General features: G+C 41.3%; 1 protein-coding gene across 1 annotated transcript in view; it reads left to right on the forward strand.

Annotated features, from left to right (window-relative positions):
• HMCN1 (hemicentin 1) overlaps positions 1-22,493 on the forward strand; it is a 1,183,532-nt gene that overhangs the window by 772,610 nt on the left and 388,429 nt on the right. Inside the window, exons 57-62 of the mRNA XM_086956029.1 lie at positions 8,837-8,933; positions 18,407-18,568; positions 20,347-20,460; positions 20,558-20,760; positions 22,005-22,086; positions 22,176-22,307. Of these exons, the coding sequence (XP_086812155.1) occupies positions 8,837-8,933; positions 18,407-18,568; positions 20,347-20,460; positions 20,558-20,760; positions 22,005-22,086; positions 22,176-22,307 (790 nt within the window). The remainder of the gene's footprint in view (positions 1-8,836; positions 8,934-18,406; positions 18,569-20,346; positions 20,461-20,557; positions 20,761-22,004; positions 22,087-22,175; positions 22,308-22,493) is intronic.

Below are 22,493 nucleotides of genomic sequence, written 5' to 3' on the forward strand. Positions count from 1 at the left end.
AACCTCCGCAAATAGCGTGCTCTGCAGCAGGGAAGCAGGTAGAATCTACACTGTTTGCCAGTTTCTCCAAAGTGCCGCTGATATTCATAGCCGCACCTCGCACACTAGCCACACTCAAGGATATATGGACGGTGTGTGTGTCTAGTGCTCCCGGCAAAAATGCTACCTTGCCTGTGAGGCATTCCCATCACTGAGGAGACACCCCGAACACCGCTTTCTCCCCACAGATGTCTGGAAGTAATGAAACCTCGTGCATCGGTATGTAACATAAATCCTTGACTTCAACAGTGAATTGAAGGAAAGCATTCATTACGTTCTTTTCACACCAGCAGCAATAAAATATGGTGTTGATACTTGAAAACTGAGGCCAAACAACACCTAATGTGTACATTAATGACATAAATGCCCGCCTCCCGGTAAACACGTATGTCCCTGTGGGGACTACCTTTCCCATAATGCCGCATGGCGGTCTTACGAAAGTCACCAGTTGACTGAACGCATATGTGAAGGTCCATGTCGATGATTAAACATACGAAAGTCTGTGCACATGCAAGTATGGAGAGAGCGGTAAATGAAGTAATTTGCAGGGAAATGTTTCTCAATGTTTATGAAGGTAGGCAGCACAGGAATGCAGATTCATTAGGCACCAAACTGCGAGGTCCATAGAGATCAATCAACCAACAAGGCAGCACTGGGAGGGGGGCTGGGCACGAAGGAAGGAGAAATGTGAGTCACGGCGGCTGTTAAGTGTGAAGCAGATCCCTTTGAAGCTCGGCCAAAGTGAAGTGAATAATTAGGGGAGGAGAAATACCAGAGGCCGGCCGAGCTCACGCTGGGGAAGCCTTTGATGTGGCCTGGCGGCCGTAGAGAAATGCTGCTGGCAGTGGGAGGGTGATTGATGGGCGGGGCTGTGCTGGGGAAGCCTTTGATGTGGCCTGGCGGCCGTGGAGAAATGCTGCTGGCAGTGGGAGGGCTGGGCATGCTCGTCCACAAGGATTCACATGACTCTCTCGTGCACTGTCCAAAATCCGCCGAATCTGCCTGTTAGGAAAGGAATTTTTTGGGTTGACAACAATAGGTTTGAGTAAACTCGACCTAAAAAGCAGCAACACATGTTGTGTTCAACTTGTGGTATACAAACAAATCAAGAAATGTCAGCCAAGCCACTTTTATTTATTATACGTTACAGGGAGACTACCCCTGGGCTGTGTTTATAAAGGGGGGTTGCATGGTCCACCTTCACCAAACCTTAGGGAGGCCCCAGGGATCCCACCCAGGGACCAAAAACAATTTTATGAGCGGGGGGGACACCCTGCCCCTCTCCCTGAGCAATTAGAGGCCTAAGGGAGTCCGCTCCCCTGGCCAATCTTATTATTAATGGGAGGAAGCCACACATCCCCCCTCCCTGTGCTCAAGACGCTTGGGAGGGGGGCACACACCTCCCTCCCAAAGCCTGAAAAGGCCCCCAGATTGTCAAATCCGGGCCATTAATGGCCCCGGAAAACCCACCTCTGAGGCCGGCTCAGCAACTATGTCCAGGGGTGCCCTCACCCAGGACACAACAATTTCCATGCCCGCAGCAGTGCGGGCAGAGTGACCTGTGTTTGCTCTTGCTTAGCAGTAGCATTTTTAAATCTCCTGGCAAACGTAAGCAAACACCAAGTCCGCTGCCAGCTGGCAGGAGCTTCAAGAATGCTCACACCCGCTGGGAGCAGACTTTAGCTCTGTTTCCCTGCCCTCAGTGTAGCACTATAGGAACATCATACAATGGCGCCGGGAAACCCTTTGTGGGTAGCTGATGCGCACTACAAATGTAAAGAATAAAATAAATAAATAAAATAAACAGTTTCCAATATTGCTCCTTTCCGCAGGTAGAAGCATTATTAGCTGCTCCATGCAGGTGGGAGCAATGCTGGCTCCCGCTGGATGTGAGGAGCTGACTAGGGCGTGGGGGCATTGGGACTCCCCCCGCAGCCCTCAGTGTCAGTGTGGTGGATAACTCTCGGAGAGTCGTGGGGAGTACAAAAATACACAAAAAGCATCATTTTAACAACATTTTAAATTGCATTGTATACTTGTGTTGCATTGTACACATATTGCTAACAGGTATGTTTCATTCTTGTTTAAAAATGTCATACAATAAAAAAGAAAGCCAAAAAACTATATTGTTATGTTCCATGAAGTTTTCACATTATAAAGTTGTGAGTACATAATCTCTAAATTTGCCAACACATGTTTCATGGTAAAATCTCCTTCTTCCGGGCTGAAACATATACATAACTTACGTACAGTTGAAAACAGAAAGAAACATCATTGTGAACAGAGTTAATAACAAAAAGGTTATCTTACAACATAAATAAAGCAAAGAACAAAACCTAGATGTTGAGACAATAGTCTGATTGTACAGAACAAATAACTCCAATGAGAGGTACAGCATCAATTTCCCTTTGACTCTAGAGTGAATGAAGTTAGCATGAAGAAAAGAAGAACAAGAAATATAGATTCAAAGATAAGAAGATGAAAAAGGGAAATGGAAAAGAATAGAGGATGTTTATAAAGTATAAGCTACAGGTAACCAGCAGAACTAATGTCCCAAGTATTTTCCAGGAAATGAAAATGCTAAAATGTAGTTATTATACTGTCCAATATTATAGTTAATAGATATTAAATCCATGTGATACTCACCAAACAAATCTTCTGTAAGTCCCAAATGCATATAGTTTCATCAAAGAGCGTCCTTTACTCCAAATCTTATCTGGAGATACAAAACAGTCACAAAAGGAGAGAGTGAAATGCCAGGAACAAATGGCACACTACACAGTTATTTAAATATTTATCTCAGCCTGAACCTTTGTAATATACAATGTGCTTACCATATATATATATATATATATATAGAAATGTCCGTACAATAGTTGAAAACTTGTGATTCAGAGTATTGATTCATAGTCCAAAGTTTCATTTTATTCCACTATGAACCAACCAAAGAGTTACAATAAAAATCTAAAGACCAAATGCAATATTAAAGTTTGCACGTACATACTTGGAAACTGCTAAAGCTTGAGCTGGGAATCCTGCTGCAACATTCTCAGGAGAGCAGTTGTTTGTACATTTATTTTTAGTAGTGTGTTCACGCTTTGGAAGCATGTTTGTAGGATAGCTTTTGGTAGTTTCATTGCTAACATGATGTAATGTTATTGATGTGTGTCTTAAGTTGTTTCAGATTCCTACTCTTGGCTTGTACAATGAGAGTGTGATTGCAGGAACGTTTCTGTTACTTAAAGCAGCAAAGTGATGAAGATGGATTCTGTTTGTTTTCTATCAATGGGTTAGATTCCCAGCTCAAGCCTTAGCACTTTGAGAGTATGTACATGCAAACTTCAATATTGCATTTGTTGTTTAGATTTTCTTCCCGGGGAGGTAGCCAAGCCAGGCCCTGCAGCCAACCCACCGTTGTGCACTGCCTAAGCGGTTGATGCCAGTGTGGGTTTTAATGAAAAATGCACACAGAGGGCATCTAAGAGATGCCCCCTGAAAAACGAACTACCACTAGTGTCCAGGCTGAGTGGCTGCTTTCAGCTGCCACCACCAGACATGTTTCTGGACACCTGGGTCAAGAGCCTGCGGCTCTGGGGGGACTGAAACAATGCTCATCCTTGGACGAGGTGCTAAGCCTCCTCCCCCAGGATGTGCAGTGTCCATGAATGGGAAGCTTCAAAGGCTTGCTGCCTTTGTGAGCTTCCACAGGCCACTTGCTGCTTTCAGCAACTGGTCCCCACTTTGGGCAGGAGAACCGGCGGCAAAACCAAGTGAGGAAGGGAGGTGTGCCCACCTCTGCAAACTCCATCCCTGGTGGGGGAGGCAAGGTGAACGACAACTTTCAGTCCCCGCCATCTTGCAGATGGGGGGACCCAGCCCACCAGGGTGAGGCACATGCTCCCCCTTCCACTGGAGGGTGGCATATTAGGGGGTGTGCCCACCCCAGGGAGGGGACCCATTGGTCCCAACCTTTTACCTACCTGTAAATCTCCTAAATCTAGTATTTAGGGGCACCCCTGAACCTTGCTTCCTCAGACAAGAAACAAGAAGAAAAGTAGAAGAAGGACAGAACAGTCGTCCCAAAGCTAACAAGAGGAGGACGCCTACTTACTTGGCACCAGCCCTACCAGCCTGCCCCGACTCGAACCTGCAGAAGCAAAACTCCAGTGTGTCCTGCAGCCAGCAACCTTAAGAGCCCAGAAGACCTGTACTGCCTTCCAAGCCAAAGACTTTGTCTCCCGTGAACACCGGATTTGTTCACCTAGAGACTCCAGCTCCGGCAGGATCCGCAAGTCTGCACCACTCTGCACCCGATGCCCCTGGCCCGAGTTCGAGGGGCCCAACATCACGAGGAGGTCCCCACCCGGCAATCCTGACCTGAGATCCAGTGATCCCTGACCTGCCTCAAGCCTCCAGCCGACGCCTGCAGCCTCAAACCGGAAAGTCCCCCCAACCGCGACCAGGAGCTGGTAAGAATATCCAACCCTAAAAGGCAACCCCTGCACCCGATGCCCCACAGCAACTGTAACTAAATAACAAAAATGCTTTTACTTACCTGTTTACAGGCATTGTCCCAGTGTGGTATCCATGTATACTGCACTGTGTAAGAAAAGTAATCTGCAAAGTAATCTACTTGAATTCTACTAAAAATCCAATACAAAGTAGATATATGCCACAGCCGGCAGTGGGAGTACCTGCAGGGCAGTGACGTGGGGAGGGGGAAGGGCAGGGTGGGGGGTAGTAATGTATGGATTACGGAGTTTTACAGGTAAGTAAACATTTAAATAAATAAAATGAATTCTGTTGCGCGCACTGCATCGCATTTGGGGCTCAACTTCAGCCAATAATGTGGCAGTCCACACCTACAAACTTTCCTCCTGGGAAGGTAGGAGCATTGTTAACTGTACTGTGCGGAACTGGAATCTCTAGATTTGAAAACAGCCTCGTCCCTGCTCCTGGTCCGAAAAAGCCATTTTTTTTAGTCAATAAAAATTGAGGCTGTTCAATAACTTCTGTCCCTTAGCGCCAGGATGTCTTGGGCATTTGTTTACGTTTTACAAAAACTCAAATCAAATCTCTGTGAAGTGCTTTCCAGCTGTCTTTCCTGCCACCATGTGATTTTGGCTCCTCACCTGGTGACTGTGTGAAGGTAGCTGAAAGCGTGTGAAAACACAGTGGCAACGTGTGAGTTGGCAAGGATGTGATTCCACTATGGTTGCGGCTGAAAATAAGTTGTGTTAAGGCTTTGGATGTATTGGGCTCTTTAGAAAAGGTGGGACTAGGAGGCGTGCCTCTGGTAACCAGGGCCAGAACAGGCAGGCACTCTTTCAAGACGGATTTCGGGGCATATTATCAAGGACCGGTGTTAAAATGATCGCTGTTTTATCGGCAGGAAACTGCAGATAAAACGGCGATAATGGGCTTGATAATATGCCCTTGTTAATTCCCATAGAAGCCCATGTTCTGATGTTAACATGGGCTTCTGTGGGAATTAACAAGGGCGTATTATCAACCCATTATCGCCATTTTATCTGCAGTTTCCTGCCGATAAAACGGCAATAATTTTAACACCAGTCCTTGATAATATGCTCCCTTGTTCTGATCCTGCTGAACATATTCATCTCACATGGTCGTGGAGACCCTGCAACTTTATGTCTCCCCTTTACCCAGATATATATCCCTGTGTGAATGCTGTATGAGTCTGGATGGTTTTTATTTGAGTATTTATGAATATTTTTTTGTATGTTTAATTGTCTACATTCGGGGGTTATAGGTTTAACAGTGCACTTAACAAGTGCGCTATACAAGTACTGGATTTACAGATTTACATATTCTAGAGTTTTATGTAGTAGTTTTGTATATATTGATGTTTATAAAAAATAGTTTTAAAAAAAAGGAGAAAAAACTATTCTATCATAATTGTGTATTTGGTTTTATATAAAACATGAGACAAATGAATGGAATTTTTGATACATATGCTTTTAATGTTAAAAAAGAAGCTAAATAAATAATCATGTTAAAATCAATTTCATTCTAACATCTTTGTTGGTATGACTACATTACTGTTTAGCCCATATTGAATTTAATTTCATTTTGATGCAAGAAATATAGGTCGCGAGGGAGCTCTTTATTGAATGTTTTGGTTTTCCCCTCTTCTCCCTGACCTAAAATTATTTTCCTCAGAGGGTCTCCCCTTTTTTGCAATAAGGTACACCTTATTGTACATGACTAGGGCTACTGAATGTGCTGGGATGCCTTACTACTGACCAGTTGTACACTATATAAATGCCTAATAACAACTAGGACAAACATTATGGTATAGCACTAATGTAAACTGTGCAGACAACTCATGTGGTCTAAAAGACAAGGAAACTCGATTCCGACAGCGATTCCTTGATTTGATTCTCAATTTTCTTGTGTGCCAGAAGTTCATTGTCCAAGCAAAATGATCACCTACTTACGTTGCTTTATGGATGACCTATGATTTCTAGATGTGAGTCCTCATATATAAGATGAGAAGTAATCTCATACTGCTGAGAGTCCCCAGTCTGAACTCTGTGAGATTTGTCCAACATTGTCCTAGCTACTCCACACCCTTCTTTTAATCCTTAGCCCAACACTTATCCTCTTATTCCCACCCCCGTAGGTGCCCCAACCCTACCATCATATACTTTATCTGTGACTCCTGTCCTGCATTATCTCCAAATCCTTCATTATGTTCAGTCATTATTATCTGTTTTTATTTTGTTCTAAGAACTCATTGTGACTCCGGAACATTTCATCTCATGAATATTTATTTCGTTCTGAGACAGAATTGTGCCTGTATGCTCATACCTGTCTTATGGTTTTCATAGATACCAAAGAGCATGAAGCAGTTGCATGTCATAAGTCTTGTATCATTACTTACAAAGCTACAGCATGTTTCCCTAGTCTTTACTTGCATGTGAAAGTCAACATCCGAGCGATGTACATGCTCCTAAATCTCCTTCCTCAGAAATTCTTAGTTATGCTAACAATACCTAATCGTCTCTAAATCACCTATTAGTCCCACCAACCATGCGCATGAGCTCACCCTACCCCATGATAAAAAATATCCCCTTTTAATTGATTTAGTCCACCATAAAGAAACTTGAATGACTGAATGGAACGGTTTGTTTGAGCATGCAGCGCTAATCACAATACATTTGGACTAACCACTTACCTTGGGTGCCAGGGCAGCATGCTGCCTTGCATAAAGCGCTTCAGTGCCTCATCTGGAGTAGTAAGAGCTATATAAATGCAATTGCAATTACAATATGAAGTCCTGGAAAATCGTATTACCTTTCAAGCTAGAGGAGAGGCATTTTTGAAGGATTTATGACATAACCAAGCATGTCTTTTACATACATAGAGAATAAATAGTTGGTGTCATTGATCCAAAGGCCTCTAGTAGCATGAAATTCTCTAATAAAGCCCAATAGATGACCATCTAATGGATTGTAATGGTTTTGATAATCACCCAGACCTGTGCACCTGTACGGATTCCATGGATCATTGAAAGATAACCAGATGTAATTGGCTACAGCTGTGATGCACCCAGGCAACCACAATATTTAAAAGGGTCAAAATGTTGTTTTCCAGCTTTTATGGCCCGATTATGACTTTGGTGGTTAAGGAAACGCCCTCGCTTTTCGGCGATCCGACTGCTGACTTCCCTGGCGGTCCAACTGCCGGATTAGAAACACAGCGTTAAGATCGCCACAAGGCTGCCACCACTGCCGACATTTGCAGCTACTGTGGCGGGAAAGGCAGAGGCAGTGAATGGGGATGGTGCAGGCATGTGAACTGTCATCCAAATTACGACATGCCTTTCCACCGACCTTCTCCTGGCAGAGACACCGCTATGCGCGAGATGGCAGAAAGACATTTATATTTCTGAAAACATGACCTCAGGGTCATTGGTCAGGGTATGTCGCTGGTGCGCATACAAATCTTCTACAATACCATTGGGTCGGTTAGTGCTATCAAAAACTGGCTGGGATGACATTCTGGTTGTGTCCAGCAGTCAGCAGTGTAATCCTCCTTGACTCCACTGCTGTGCAACCACTTGCCCTGCAGGAAACCCCTAATACGGTGGGTGGAATGCCGCCGGCTCAGCAGCGTTTTCAGAAGCACAGTGGCGGTGGCCTTGCGTTTCACCTGCCAAACTCGCAATCAGACCCTTAGCCTCAGGATGTGTAGTCACTTTGGTGTTGTGACACAATTGGGCATGCCAGATATGACAGGTAAATCATTTTAATGAGAGATAATGCTAAGCATAGTAATGTTTGCTCTCATAAAATGCATGGATGTCACATTGCATAGATAGAGTAATTTTTGTGGAGTTTGTTAAGAAATCATAAAGGTCATGAGAGGATCATGCTACAGTGAAGGTTGTCTGCCCCAGAATAATAAGATAATTCCCATCCTATCATTCTTTCCCGTATTGACTGGAAATTTGCTAAATGAACAGAAGCAATATACCCATATGTCAAAACCTGTTTTTCCTTTTTTGTTTTTGAAATGTGCCATGCTATACTCTAGTTTCCTAACTTTAATGTTATGATAGCTTTGTTTTAAAAATATATTTGCACTTTGCTAGCCACTTCAGTTATTTTCACTGGATCATAATTTTAGATAGTGGTTGCAGCAATAAATATTTAATTAAGGTGCCACAAAAATCAGTAAATGTAATCATATTTTAAAAATGTATCACTATTTCATATCAATAGTTCTTAAGCCATCATAAAATGTTTAATGGCCTGTTTTTTGTCCTTAGATTCTGAATTCTCAAATAACTGATACAGGCAGATACGTGTGTGTGGCAGAAAATATTGCTGGCAGTTCAAAAAAAAAATTCAACTTTAATGTCAACGGTAAGATTTCTCTGACTTTGTTTGAGGTAAAATGCTTCAGTCACGTTCAGCTACTGAACTATAGCAAACTATGGGTCTCATTAAGAGGTAAAGGGCAATGGAACCTCTGCCAAAATTGGTGGATGTCTTGTTCAGCCATCTCTTTCTTCCTCTTGTTAATTTAGAGGTCAGAGATATGGATTTCATAAAGCTCAGAACAACTACCATCAGAAAGAGCGGCAGAGGTTCTCCATTATTTAGAATAGGCCATCTAATGCCATGTCCTCCAGAAATGTTCCAGTCTTGGACCGTCAAGTCCACATGTCGTTCAAGAAAATCTAATTGTATGTTGTACATAAGCATTATTTTTACCATGGACAAACCCCTGCTCTAGGGGTTTATCTTTGTTAAAACATACTAAAACACCAACAGGTCAGCCATCCTTCTATGACATAGCAAACCTCCTGCCACAGTTTTTCCCTCTAACGGAGCTTACAGCAAGGAGCATTTTTTATTGAAGCACAATAAAAAAAAGACATATGGTGCAAGTATTTTGGTACAGTTTTCATATATGTAGGAGGCAAAAGAAAATTGCTTCATTGCCCTAAAATTACAGAAATGATTTGAATATGGCTTTGCAAAGGATTTAAGATAAACAACATTGGTAAGGACTCCTTTTCAGTGCCTTGGATGTGGATATAATAACTCTGCACACTCTGAGGGTGTTTGGAGAAAATATCGAGAAAAGAAATATTGTGATACAAAAATAGTGAGTCAAGAAATATCGGGATGTCAAAAATATTATCAATAGGAATATTGGGATGTCAAAAATATTGTCACTAGAAGTATTGTTTTAAGTGTTGTTTTAATACTGTAAAAATATTGATTTAGAATATATAGTTGTATTTAATGTATGAAAGTGTTAATTAGAATATAATTTATTGTAGTGTTTGATTCTATATATTTATTCATTTGTTTCTTTCTGTTTTTAGTATGATAATTTATTAGTCATCAAGTTGTTGAAATCTTACATTTTAAGTTGTATTAATGCATACAATTAATGGTTTTCTAATTTGTTTTAGTAGTGAGATATTGGGTTTTTGGGGGACAAGGGTGGGGAGATTTTTTTAAAATGGTATACTTTAAAGTACATTTTATTTTTTTAATGATATGCAATTTTTTTATTATTTTTTTTAAATATTTTTATTTATCATTGCAAGAGAAACATACATAAGAAAAGAAAGACATAAGCAATTCATAAAGCATTAAGACCTTGTACAGTGGTTATTAGTACAGAGGGACACTTGAAAAGCAATTCATTTTACCAAAATTCAAAAATAAATAAATAATGAATGTAACCTGCATTACACAAACAATATTATTACATGAGAGGTCTCCAGATTTTCTCTCTTTTCATCAGAGATTGAGGTCTCCTTAATTTTGCTAACGAAAGCTCCATCAGCTGTATCTCCTTGCTTAAAGCCCACCATTCCGAGATGTGCAGGGGATTAGGAGTTATCCATGCCCTAGCTATGACCAGTCGTGCACAAGCAATCAAGATGGTAATGAGCTCTTTAGATGTGTTACTTATATCCTGCAAGTCCAGTAAAATCAGCGGTGCAGTGAATTTTGGGCAGGTTATTTGTTTATGGGAAAGTATGTCTTCTATTTTTTTCCAAAATTCAACCAGAGAGGGGCATGAGAAAAACATGTGCACTAAGTCGGCGGCGTGTAAATCGCATTTAGGACACTTCATACGGCAGCTAACATCATTGTTACCTGCCCAGCTAGATATTCTTTGCGGAGTATAGTAAAGTTGGCAGACAGTTCTATAGTGCTGTAATCCTAGGCTAGAGGACTGGACCACATGATTGATTTGATGTAAAGAGCCCGAGATTAGGTTTGGTGTTATATTTATACCCATCCTGTTAGCCCCTTTATTAGCAAGTTTGCCACAATCGTCCATTTTTAAGTTTATTAGACATGCGTACCCCTCACTAATAATCGATTTTGTTTTATCAGAGTATAAACAATTTAAAATCCCTGATTTGCTAACTTTAATTTTCATTTTTCGGACTAGATAGTCTCTAATTTGTATGTATTTAAAGTACATGCCATCATCCAGTTTATATATAGTTTTTAATAAAGTAAAATCTAAGAGTCCCTCGTGTCCAAAAAGGTCTCCTAATTTACGAACCCCACATCTAGCCCAGAAAGTCCCTGCCCCATCTGAAAAAATTCCAGGAAGACCTGGGTTATCCCATAGAGGTAGATCTGAGTGAAAGAAGGAGAATTTCCCATAATTCATAATGTTGTTCCAGATGGCGATAGTTTCTCTAGCAGTCTTAAATTTGACCCGTTTGAAAAAATTGGGATCATGGACCCTTAATAAAAAGTAGTTGCTATCAGAGCCTAACATGAATTCATAGAAAAAATTATTGAGGTAGTTTAGTGGTGAGCAAGCTTCGGAGACGATAAAAAAAAGTAGCAAAAAAATATAATTTGAATTCAGGGAACTTCAATCCACCTTTCTCAGTAGAGAGTTTCAGTGATTGGATTGATCAACGAGCTTTTTTATAGCCCCATATGTAGCTATTACATAACCCATCAAGTCTTTTGAAAAAAGCATTTCTAAGTCGAAGGGGGATACATCTAAATAAGTAGAGAAATTTGGGGACAGTTTTCATTTTAATTAGGTTAATCCGACCAGCGAGGCTCAGTGGAATCTTGTGCCATTTTTTAAAAGACAGAGCCACTTCTTTCAGGAGTGGATTATAATTAAGAGCGGTTAGATCCCCAAGATGAGCTGACATTTTAATTCCAAGGTACGTAGCGTTGTTACAAATGCCAAGTACTGGGGACAATGTTTTATAATTAACTATAATTTTCGTCTTGTTTAAATTCAATTTATACCCCGAGACGTTCCCAAATTCTTCTGATTCACTCGTAATCAAGGGTAGTGATTTAACAACCTCAGTTGTGAAAATGGCTATGTCGTCCGCATATGCGGTTATTTTTAAAGCATGTCTACCAAATTGAAAAGGAATAATGTTTTCTTGAGTCAACAGTGCATTTAAAATTGGTTCTAAAGAAAGAGCAAACAGCAGGGGTGAAAGAGGGCACCCCTGCCGGGTTCCTCTAGCTATTTGAAATTTAGTAGAGTCCAAACCTGCATAATTTATCTTAGCAGTGGGTTGGTCGTCCAGGGATCTGATCCAGCCAATGTAGTTACTTTGAAAACCGAATGCCCTAAGAACAGCCCACAAATAGTCCCAACCCACTCGGTCAAACGCTTTTTACTCGTCGAGCATTATCATACAGAGTGTATTGTATTTTAAATGTATTTTGTTATATTAATATTTGCAATAAATTGCTATTAAATAAAAGATATATTAATCATATTACATTTACAAATATGTTTTAAATATTTTAAAAAATTACATTTTAACCAATTCATAGAAATTAAAATATGTAAAAATGTATGTAAAATAATTAGAATCTTTATAAAAATAAATGTAAAATAATTAGAATCTTTATATGAATGTTTTCCATTCTATACTTTTTCAGAGAAATACATTTTCATATACAAAGTGTTTTATTTTTAAATTATAATTTTATAGTGAAAAGATATTTTTATGTTTTCAATTTAAAAATAGTTTTTATATATTTATAACTGTATGACTGTTGATTTTGGATTGTGATTTTATTTTTTATTTTATAGTTTAAAGTTTAGGAATGGCAGTAAATATTTTTAATAATGTATTAATTATGAATATTAATAAAAAGAAATTTATGGTTACTCATGAATATATTGGTTTGTAGTTTTTTATAATACATTTTAGTTTATTTTATAGATAAAGACAATACGTATGGAGTACTGATTGTGTATATAAAATGTTTGCTTGTATTACCTTGCATAAAATGTTTTATATTGCAGTGGAAATAGCAAATTTCTCCTCTTTAGTGTCCAACACCTTCTTCAAATAAGCTTAGATTCGAATGGAAATAGTAAAGGTCACCCCTTTATTGTCCAACACCTTCCCCCAATGTGGTTAGATTGGAGTGGGGATACTAAATGTCACCCCTTTCGTGTCCAACAACTTCTCCCCAATTCAGGTTAGATTGGAGTGGGAATTGTACATGCTACCCTTTTAGTGTCCAGCACCTTCCCCAAATTGGTACAATTGGAGTGGGAATAGTAAATGTAAATGTAATTGCTTTGCTGTCTAGTAAATGTGAGCCTTTTAGTGTCCAACACCTATCAAAAAGAGGTATAGGGCCTATTACGATGTCAGGCGGACTTGCGTCTGCCCGACACCATCTTGGAAATGGGACTGACCGACCTCTGGTTGGTGGTCCCGAGCTCCCGATTGCCATGCGACCGAACATCGTCCGGTCAAATTCCGACACTTCCCTATGGGAGCATGTGTTATGGTCGCAAACCGGCCGTAGTACATTCTCCATAGGGAAATGGGAGGTAGTTTAATCCCTGCACCCCGTGTCAGTCCCCTAAACATTCTCTCCGACAGGCTTTTCATGTCAGAAATCCCGACATGGAAAGCCTGCCGAACAGAAAGGCCGCCCTTTGGGATTACGGGCCAGCCTCCAACTGGCCGACAGGCTCCTTGAGCCCGTTGGAAGGTAGTCGGAATGACTGGCCGGTTTAATTTCCGACCGCCAGCACTGTAATGCCCAGAAGGTTTCAGACCATCCGACCGATGGTCTGAGCTTTTCCTGCTGCATCATAATTGGCCCCTTAATGAGCACTGAGTCCAGGAAGTCCCCAAGGGTAAAGCAGAAGATAAAGTAGATAATACCTTACTCTCAATTTAGTTGTTGCTGGTCTGAGCAGTTAGGCTTGTCAGAGGGTAGTGTGAATACATTTCTTATACATATTCATACAAGGCAGGAACACACACTAAATGACTAACTCCAGGCCAATTACTTTGCTGACTTTTATTTTAGGAACGAAGTGGAACTCAGTTACAGGTAAGTACACTTTTCAGAATTGCAATACATATAATGTTGGCAAATGTTTGTATGAGCATTCAGATTACTTTACAGGTGGATGTAGTATTTGTCAAAGTCAAAAGAGATACTTTGTATTACTCTCAGAATAGACACTTAGGGGCGAATTACGAGTATGATGGTGCAGCGGCGGGACCACTCAGCCGCTGCACCACCAAACCCACTTGAGAACCACGCGCCTTATAATTACCCTTTCAGTCTATAAAATAGGCACCGCAATGGGAACATCAAAAACAGTTCCAGCACGGCATGGACTTCTAAAGTCCATACCGTGCTGGAACTTCGGTGCATGTACACAGGGGGGCCCAATCTGAGTTCAGCCACAGGGCGTGAGGCACAAGGGGGACATGTAGGGCCCCCTTCTTTCCCTCTCCACCAGAGTTTTCATGAAGGAGGAACCACCATGAAAACCCTGGAAGAGAGAAAACTCCTAATATGCTTGGCGGGACCATGGCGGTCCCGCCAAGCATATAGAGGCCTCTGTACTGACGTGCTACCACCAGGGAATGGTAGTTCCCTGTCCGGGTTGGCGGTCCCAGGGCGGCAGGACCACTAGGGTCATAATGTGGCGGTCGAAAGGACTGATTCCAGACTCGTATTCGGCCCCTTAGTGCAATACAGAGAGAGCCAATGCAATCCTATGGGAGAAAAGTCAGGTAGGTAATTTCAAGTATTCAACTTACAACTTCAGTCTTCGGAGGGTTTGACCAACACTGGGCAATAGTTGGGTCAAGGTAGGTACTGCACCACCAGCTGCACTGGGGCAGCTGAATATATTTTGATGTGACATTTTTAAAGCATCTTAAATAAAATGAAATACAGTAATGCCTCTCCACCACCCTTTTCTTGGAAGGCTCAATGCCATAAAAAGGGAGGTGAAAAGGCAACTCAGAATATGCTTGGCGACACCAATAGCGGCATCGCCAGCATATATTTATGCAGGAAGCAGACTGCTGGCCCAGTGGGATCCTTGCCCCTGGCGGAGCCTGCGGTCTTGTGGAAGTCCGACCACCACACTCTGAATACTGTGGGTGGACCCACATTGTAGCGGTGTTTGGACCGCCACCACAAGTCCCTAAATATTTTAAACATTTCATTCAACCGAAATATTATGAACTTTTGCTGTAAGTCATTACAACACTTAGAAAAATGTGAAAAAAATCTGGCACTATGTGTAAGAATTCCACCCACTGTGGATTGCACCACCCAAATTCAAGTAATGTGCATATCAATAAAGAATGTCCAAAAAATATTGTGTCTTTTTTCTTTTCTACTTTATTCAATTTTCTTTTAGGCAGCCAACGCGTTTCGTTCAACAGAACTTCATCAGGGCTGTAAAAACATTTAAAATACATATATAATAATGGCCATATAGCATCATAGAATTGTACAGTCTTCATGTTAACAATCCTATACATAGAATACATCCTTCTTCCAATTGAATCTCTAATCCTATACACTTATTTAGACATTTGTGACAGTAAAACCATAAGCCTTCCTTTATATGTCACCATATAGGCTTATTTTCCTCCAGCTATTTACATTATGTATATACAATATATACATTTTTCATACCTTTTTTATACTTTTTTACAATAGTCCATATTGGAGGAGATCCATGCAGAATTGCTCTGGACAACATTTCTAATTCATAGATTCATTGTTTGTGCATAGTTCTTCTATCCCTGTGTCTCTATCTCTTTTCTGCGGAAAGAGATGGGCTGTATCATATTGACCGTGCAATCAGTACTAAGATGGCATGTATAATAGAGTAGTTTTTCAGAAGAACATATATAATTTCTTCAGTAATCAATGGGGGATTTTGCTAACAAAACAGAGCACTAGTAGAAATAGCTCCAACGCGTTTCATTCAACAGAACTTCATCAGGGCGTGCTGGCTGTGTCCAATGTGCACAGACATCACTTTTCGTTTTCTGTATTTCAACGTCCAAGATCAAAGTACCTGGCTAATGTGCCGAGCGAAAAAGTAGCGTCCTCTCCTCAGTCAAATGCGTCCGGATGTGAGTTAAATGAATAAATAAATGTGAATAATGAAGAAAAGAAAAAAGACACAGTATTTTTTGGACATTCTTTATTGATATGCACATTACTTGAATTTGGGTGGTGCAATCCACAGTGGGTGGAATTTTTCATTGTTTTGGATAAACAAATTGTCTCTTGGGAGTAACAGAGGCAGTGGTAGTGCACACCATAAGAGCTAATAGCTCTGCCTTAGACAAATAACGGAGACGGGCGGGCCTAAGGCCATTGGCGAGGTGCAGCACACTCAAAATCTCTGCTTTTGTGTGTTGAGTTGAGTTGCTCAGGAATAGGGTCATATTCACTATGTGTAAGAAACCTAGAGTTTCAAACAACTAGCAGAACAGCAGAGACTGAAGAAAATGTCATCATTATTCGAAAACATCACTTGGGAATGTTGAAGTTAAGGTGACTATCAAGATGTCAAACCCTCAAAAGAAACCTGGGATTTATTTCACACATCTGAAGGTAAATAACTCACTAGTGCCCATTTCCTTCATCTGATTAAAGATTCAGGCTCTGATGTAGCTTGACAATATGTGACATTTGAAAAGGGATCCCAATGCTATAATAAACACGCATTGTCAATGCTAAAAGTCCTTTTTTTCTAGGAATGTTATATGGTAATGTAAAGCATTACCAGTAAACCGCATGGGAATGTATAAGTATTTGTGTAGAAGCAAAGAACTGTAGAATAACACTGGTATAGGTTAAGAGGTCAGGTGACAGTTGCATTGTCAAGCCAGACCTAAACATCCATATAGGTTTGTAACTGCACTCCTCCCATCTGCACTGCTGCAAGAGTATCTATTTATCTAAGATTCTTTAATAGCATTACAACGTCATGTTTGTGCCCCTAAAAGTTAAAGCTCAGGCACCTGGATAAATAAACAAAATGATCACAGCTGAGTGGAGGGCGAGCACTTTATTTTGGATGCACATAATTTCTTGCCAATCAAAACATGTACTCCTGGCTTCCAACATGGGGGCAGAGCCAAAGCCTCTCACTAGTAATGCTTAAATATTTGTCTGCTAACTATTACACTGTAATACAGACCACAAATACGACCGATTTAAAATAAAAAAATAATGTTCCCAGGCAGCCTAAGAAACTGAGCTCGCAGTCCTGGTAGTCTTATATGATTTAATAGTGGGACAAAACGCATAACAGGGATCCGGTGCCTCGATCCTGGCAGCTAAACTTCTGCTGATTTTGAACAATTACCAATCAATCAAAAGTCTGCATATGGAAACACTGCGCGATGGCCCGCAGTATTATAAGTGTGATGGTCGGGCCGACACTGAACCCCCACTAACGCCGCGGATCAAGGACCCCACGGCGCCGGAGGTTGGAGTCCACAATATGCTTGTGGTGTGACGGCGGCACTGCCGAGCATATTTTAGAGTTACCTCACCAATACCTTTTTCATGGCGGTCGCACTGCCATGAAAAGTGTGGTAGTGAGGTAACCAAGGGGGCCCTAAAGGACCCCCTTGTGTCTCTTATCTTTTTTTTTTTTTAAGTTTTGTATAGCGCTAGCTAGACCCGCAGGTATCAGAGTGCTTCACATACATATTGTGCAAAGCCGAAGGGCCTTACATTACCTAGAAGGCTGACAGTAAGTAAGCAAACCACGGATAAAAAATACAGTATGAACAATAAATAACTGTGCAACGGAGGGGGAGAGAAAAAAAAGAAAAACAAGGTGATAAGCATAGTCCGTTCGGTCCGGTCACATATAGTCCATATAGTCCGGTCACATATAGTCAGCCGGGGCCGGTAGTGGGAGTACCGGCAGGGTGGTGACATGGGGAGGGGGAGGGGCAGGGTGGGGGGTAGTAATGTATGGATTACGGAGTTAACAGGTAAGTAAACATATAAATGAATAAAACGAATTTCGTTGCGCACTGCATCGCATTTGGTGATGCAGTGCACCTCGAAACCAAATTCTTTGATCAAATACAGCTCCTTACAAAAAAGCTTGGGAAACTATATAAATAAATTAAGTATAAATAAATAAATAATATACAGATTTATTTCTTTTACAATGCATTTAATGGTAGTGGGCTGCCCCCAAAGTAGCATTACCAGTGAGAACTTTTTTATCCCTTCCTCATTGGCGAAACATTCGCCTTTTATGATTCAATGTCATGTGAATCAAATTTGCATACTAGAGTCTTTGCATGTTAACCCATTCCAGCCACAACTTTGGACAGATAAGAGATTGGTGTACCAAAAGGGGGGTTGTTTAAATACAAGTCGTATAAGAATGAGAATTGAAACTTTGCACAACAAATGTCTAGAACGGGGAGGTGAAAGAGAGGTTTAAAATAAAAATGAATGTGCATAGAACAAGTAGCCTATGTTTGTATAAATGAGCATCAGCTATTCCAGCGCCTGTAACCAATCTGTGTTTTGGTTCACAGTTCCTCCAAGCATTATTGGTGACAACCCTGAGAATTTGACTGTTGTGGTAAACAACTTTATTGCACTGACTTGCGAGGTCATCGGCTTCCCACCTCCTGCCCTCAGCTGGCTGAAAAATGGAAAGCCAATTAGCTTGAACACAAACGCTCTCATTGTACCTGGTAAGAAATAACTGGCTATGCAGGTGAAAGTTGGAGATGATAACGTGTTTAGAGTCTAGATAAGGGCTGTTTACAGCCAGCAAGGTTTACCTTGTTTTTGTATAAAACCTTCTTGCACAATAGAAACATATGCTCTGTGGATTGTACTATTGCTTCTTTCTGTTCATGCTATTGCATTGCAAATAATTTTGAGATCTGGGACTAATGTTATCAACCACATAGCTAGACAAGTATTCTCATTAGAATTCATCTGATATTGGAGTCCTCAATGATGTAATGCACATGAGCTGATAGACAACAAAGAGGAAGACGTTGTAATTACTTCAAATGGGCACACTACCATGCTATATCATACTACACCTATCTGTGTTGTATGCTAAATGTTTACAATGCCACCAGTCTCCACCATCTCCAAGCCCACTCATCCACCTCACCAGTAGCTTAAATCTGGAATTTCTACTAATGTATCATTCCTCCCTGTGATTCTGATCTCCAGTTATTTCCCTCACAAAGGCTTGACAATTTCCAATTCCTCAAATTAATATAAATGGTTCTCAAACACACAGGACACCTTGTCAGATGTTGCCTGTTTGCAATTAATCAAAAGAATTTAAATTGTTCCTAAATACACTGGAGACCTTTTCAAAGTTTTATCTACTGTACTTCCCCATATCTTGGCCTAATTTAAATACAAATTAGACAGCTTGAAATGCTGCAAAACTGGCTTGCAAAGTGTTACAAGATCATTGATATTCTGGGCATGTGAAACCAGCATCATGTGCCCTCTCATGACTCCTTGTCAGACATAGAATGAAAATTGAGCTCAACCTGCCACTCCAGGTCTACTTGGGAATCAGGCTCTGGGTAATAATGCATGCTGTTCCCTCAGTACATCCCAATGTGGGACCCAAGATCTCCAAATTCGTGACGGAAAAATATAGATGTTAATGTAAGGGAAGACGTGAAAGGCCCAACAGCTTACAAAGCTCCCCCTTACCCTTAGGGCCCTAATAGGATGACGGGCGGACTTTGTCAGCCCGCCACCCTATCGGTAAACGGGACCGCCCGCCATAAGGGCAGGGTCCCGTGGGGGCAATTATGATGCGCCCGCAACAGTGGCGGGCGCATCCAGCATTCCTGTCATTGTGGCGGGCGGTGAACTCAGCACCGCCCACCACAATGCCAGGAAGGCATGTTGTGCACTTCCATGCACAACATGGCAGGCACCGCGCGCATGGAACTGCGGGGGGGTACCATAGGTACCCCCCATGTGCACCCCCCAGAGTCCTTGGGGGCCCGCAACGGGCCCCCAATGCCTAATACCGCAAGCCTTTCCGTGGCGGCGTTGTCACCATATTAAACCCTTTTCCGCCCGGGCAACTCCTTGACCGGGCAGAAATCGGCAGACGGTCGTTCTGTCCGCTGCGGTCCCCCCGCCATAGTAATATGGCGGGGGGAAATTGGGTGGCGGGGCGGGGTAGGATCACGGGAGGATCACCACCGCCATACGGGAGGTGGCGATCGGCCCGTGATCCTAATGGACCCCTTAGAGTAGAAGGTTAGCACAGAAAGCCGCACACAGCTTTCTTTTTTGTCAGACTTCAGTTTAATCTTTTGTGGGACTCTACTAGCACAACCAACTCTCTGATATTACAAATGCAAATGTTCATGTTTTAACGTGTTACCAGTTGATGCAGCCAGAAGCAACCTCACTATGATGGAAGACACTCAACAATTCACCCAAATAAATTAATAACTATTCTATTTGTTTGCTACAGGAGGAAGAACATTGCAAATCCCTCGCTCTAGACTTTCAGATGGTGGAGAATATGTATGTGTCGCCATTAACAGAGCCGGAGAAAATAAGAAGAGCATCTTTCTAACGGTTTACGGTTGGCCATCAAAATCAAACCACTAACATTGATAGTAGATGACTGTAAATGATCTTGGTAACTTTCTAACCAAGTTAACTGTGTTGTTTTTTCCTAGTCCCTCCAAGCATCAAAGATCAAAGTGGAGAGTCCCTTACTGTCATCAACTCCCGTGTAGGGAGCTCAGTTACGCTGGAGTGCGAGTCGAATGCTGTACCTGCACCCATAATCACATGGTATAAGAACGGACGTCTGATCACTGAGTCTGCCAATGTAGAGGTCTTAGCAGAGGGTCAGATGCTACAGATCAAAGGAGCTGAGGTAACCTGCATGACTTGAAACAGCACCTTCTTCATATAAAATGCACCACAAACCTGTGAGCTAGGAAAGAACAACTTTATTTTTTCAATGTTCTGGATCATATTTGGGCAAAGAGATTTGCTTTCAGTCATAATCAAGCCTACGAGCAAGAGGAATTCAGATTTATTCTTCACCCCTGTAAACACACTTGATAAAGGTCATTAGTCAAAATCAGTGCTCATTCTACCTGCCATACTAACAGGCACTACTCATCACAGTCTTGAGTTCAGAATGCAGTATGAGACACCGCTGAAATTTGACTTCTAGACAATGACTATAATTGGGCTAGTTAGCTTTGATTCCTATGCAAACTACTGTTTGTACAGGAATTGGCATTCCGACTACTGCAGTAATTACTGAACTCCTGAAATCTTTCCTTTGTGTATTTCAACAGCTCAAACCCCTCAACATTTTGGAAAACAGGCTGATTTGAAATACATGCAGAAGTTGGTGTGGAAAACAAAATCATTGCTTGTGTTCCAAATTCCGCATGAGTAGATAGTGTTTACCACACTCAGTAAATGATGCACATTTTAGAATTGATCTTTGCCAGGTGGAATACATACCTCAGTTATTAGCAACCTATTTTGAATCAGCACCTTAGATATTCTACTTTGGTTGAGAAATGGGCTTTGAAGAGAGGGCAGAGACTCTTCTTATGTATTAAAAGATGACAAGATCAGTCTTGACACTATAAAGGTGAATACTATTTTCGCCATCCAGCTTTTGTTGCCAATTAAAACATCCTACCTTGAGGTAAAGGAGTTATTGTCAGTGGGAAACTGAGCAAATATTGTAGTCCTCAGATTATATTAAAACAAATTTGGCCAATAAAAGATCGAATATGGTGTGTATCAGAAGCTTACCATTGACCTCACTGGTGGTAGGTGTTGGTATGGAACTTATAGATGGGATAGAAAATGTCTGTTTGAAGTTGGAAGGCCCGAAATTCTTTAAATAATGTTTGTGTCAGACAGAACTATCCAACTAATGAATAAAAAACAAACATTATTATGCATTGCTATTTAAAATATAAATACAAAATGGAATGTGTGCAAAATGTTATGATATTCTCAAATTCATTATTTGAATGTTGGCCTTGCACTTTTCCAAAATGTAACTCAAAACTTTTTGACAGCAGCATTATTCGTCTTGAACATTGAAATGGTGCATAACAAAATCTGTTTGTGTCTACTTTCTTTTAGGTGTCCGACACAGGCCAGTATGTGTGCAAAGCTACCAACATTGCAGGGCAGGATGATAAGAACTTCCATCTCAATGTACACGGTAAGTTCCTGACCTCTCCCGACTGCATCCGCGTGCCCATGATACCATCACTTATTCAGCTCTTCTGTCCTCTCATACAATGATCTTAGTGCCTCCCAATATTGATGGACCGGAAGAAGAGCATGTCATTGAGACCATCAGCAACCCTGTAACCTTCACGTGTGATGCTGCAGGGATTCCCCCACCAACGTTGACGTGGCTAAAGAACGGCCATCCAATAGGTAATTTTCAGTTGCTTCTATTCTAGAATCATATCAGTCAGTGTAGGGTGTCCTAAACTGTTTACAAGCAACTAAGGCGTCCAGCTTCTTCCATACAGTTACATGTTATTAGATCGAAGAAAGATTTCACGTCTTGAGGCCATCAACAGGACTCCGGCAAGTATGGAGCATTTTCTACAGCTAAGC

This window comes from Lissotriton vulgaris, chromosome 1_1 (assembly GCF_964263255.1).
Source record: "Lissotriton vulgaris chromosome 1_1, aLisVul1.2, whole genome shotgun sequence".
NCBI lineage: Eukaryota > Metazoa > Chordata > Amphibia > Caudata > Salamandridae > Lissotriton > Lissotriton vulgaris.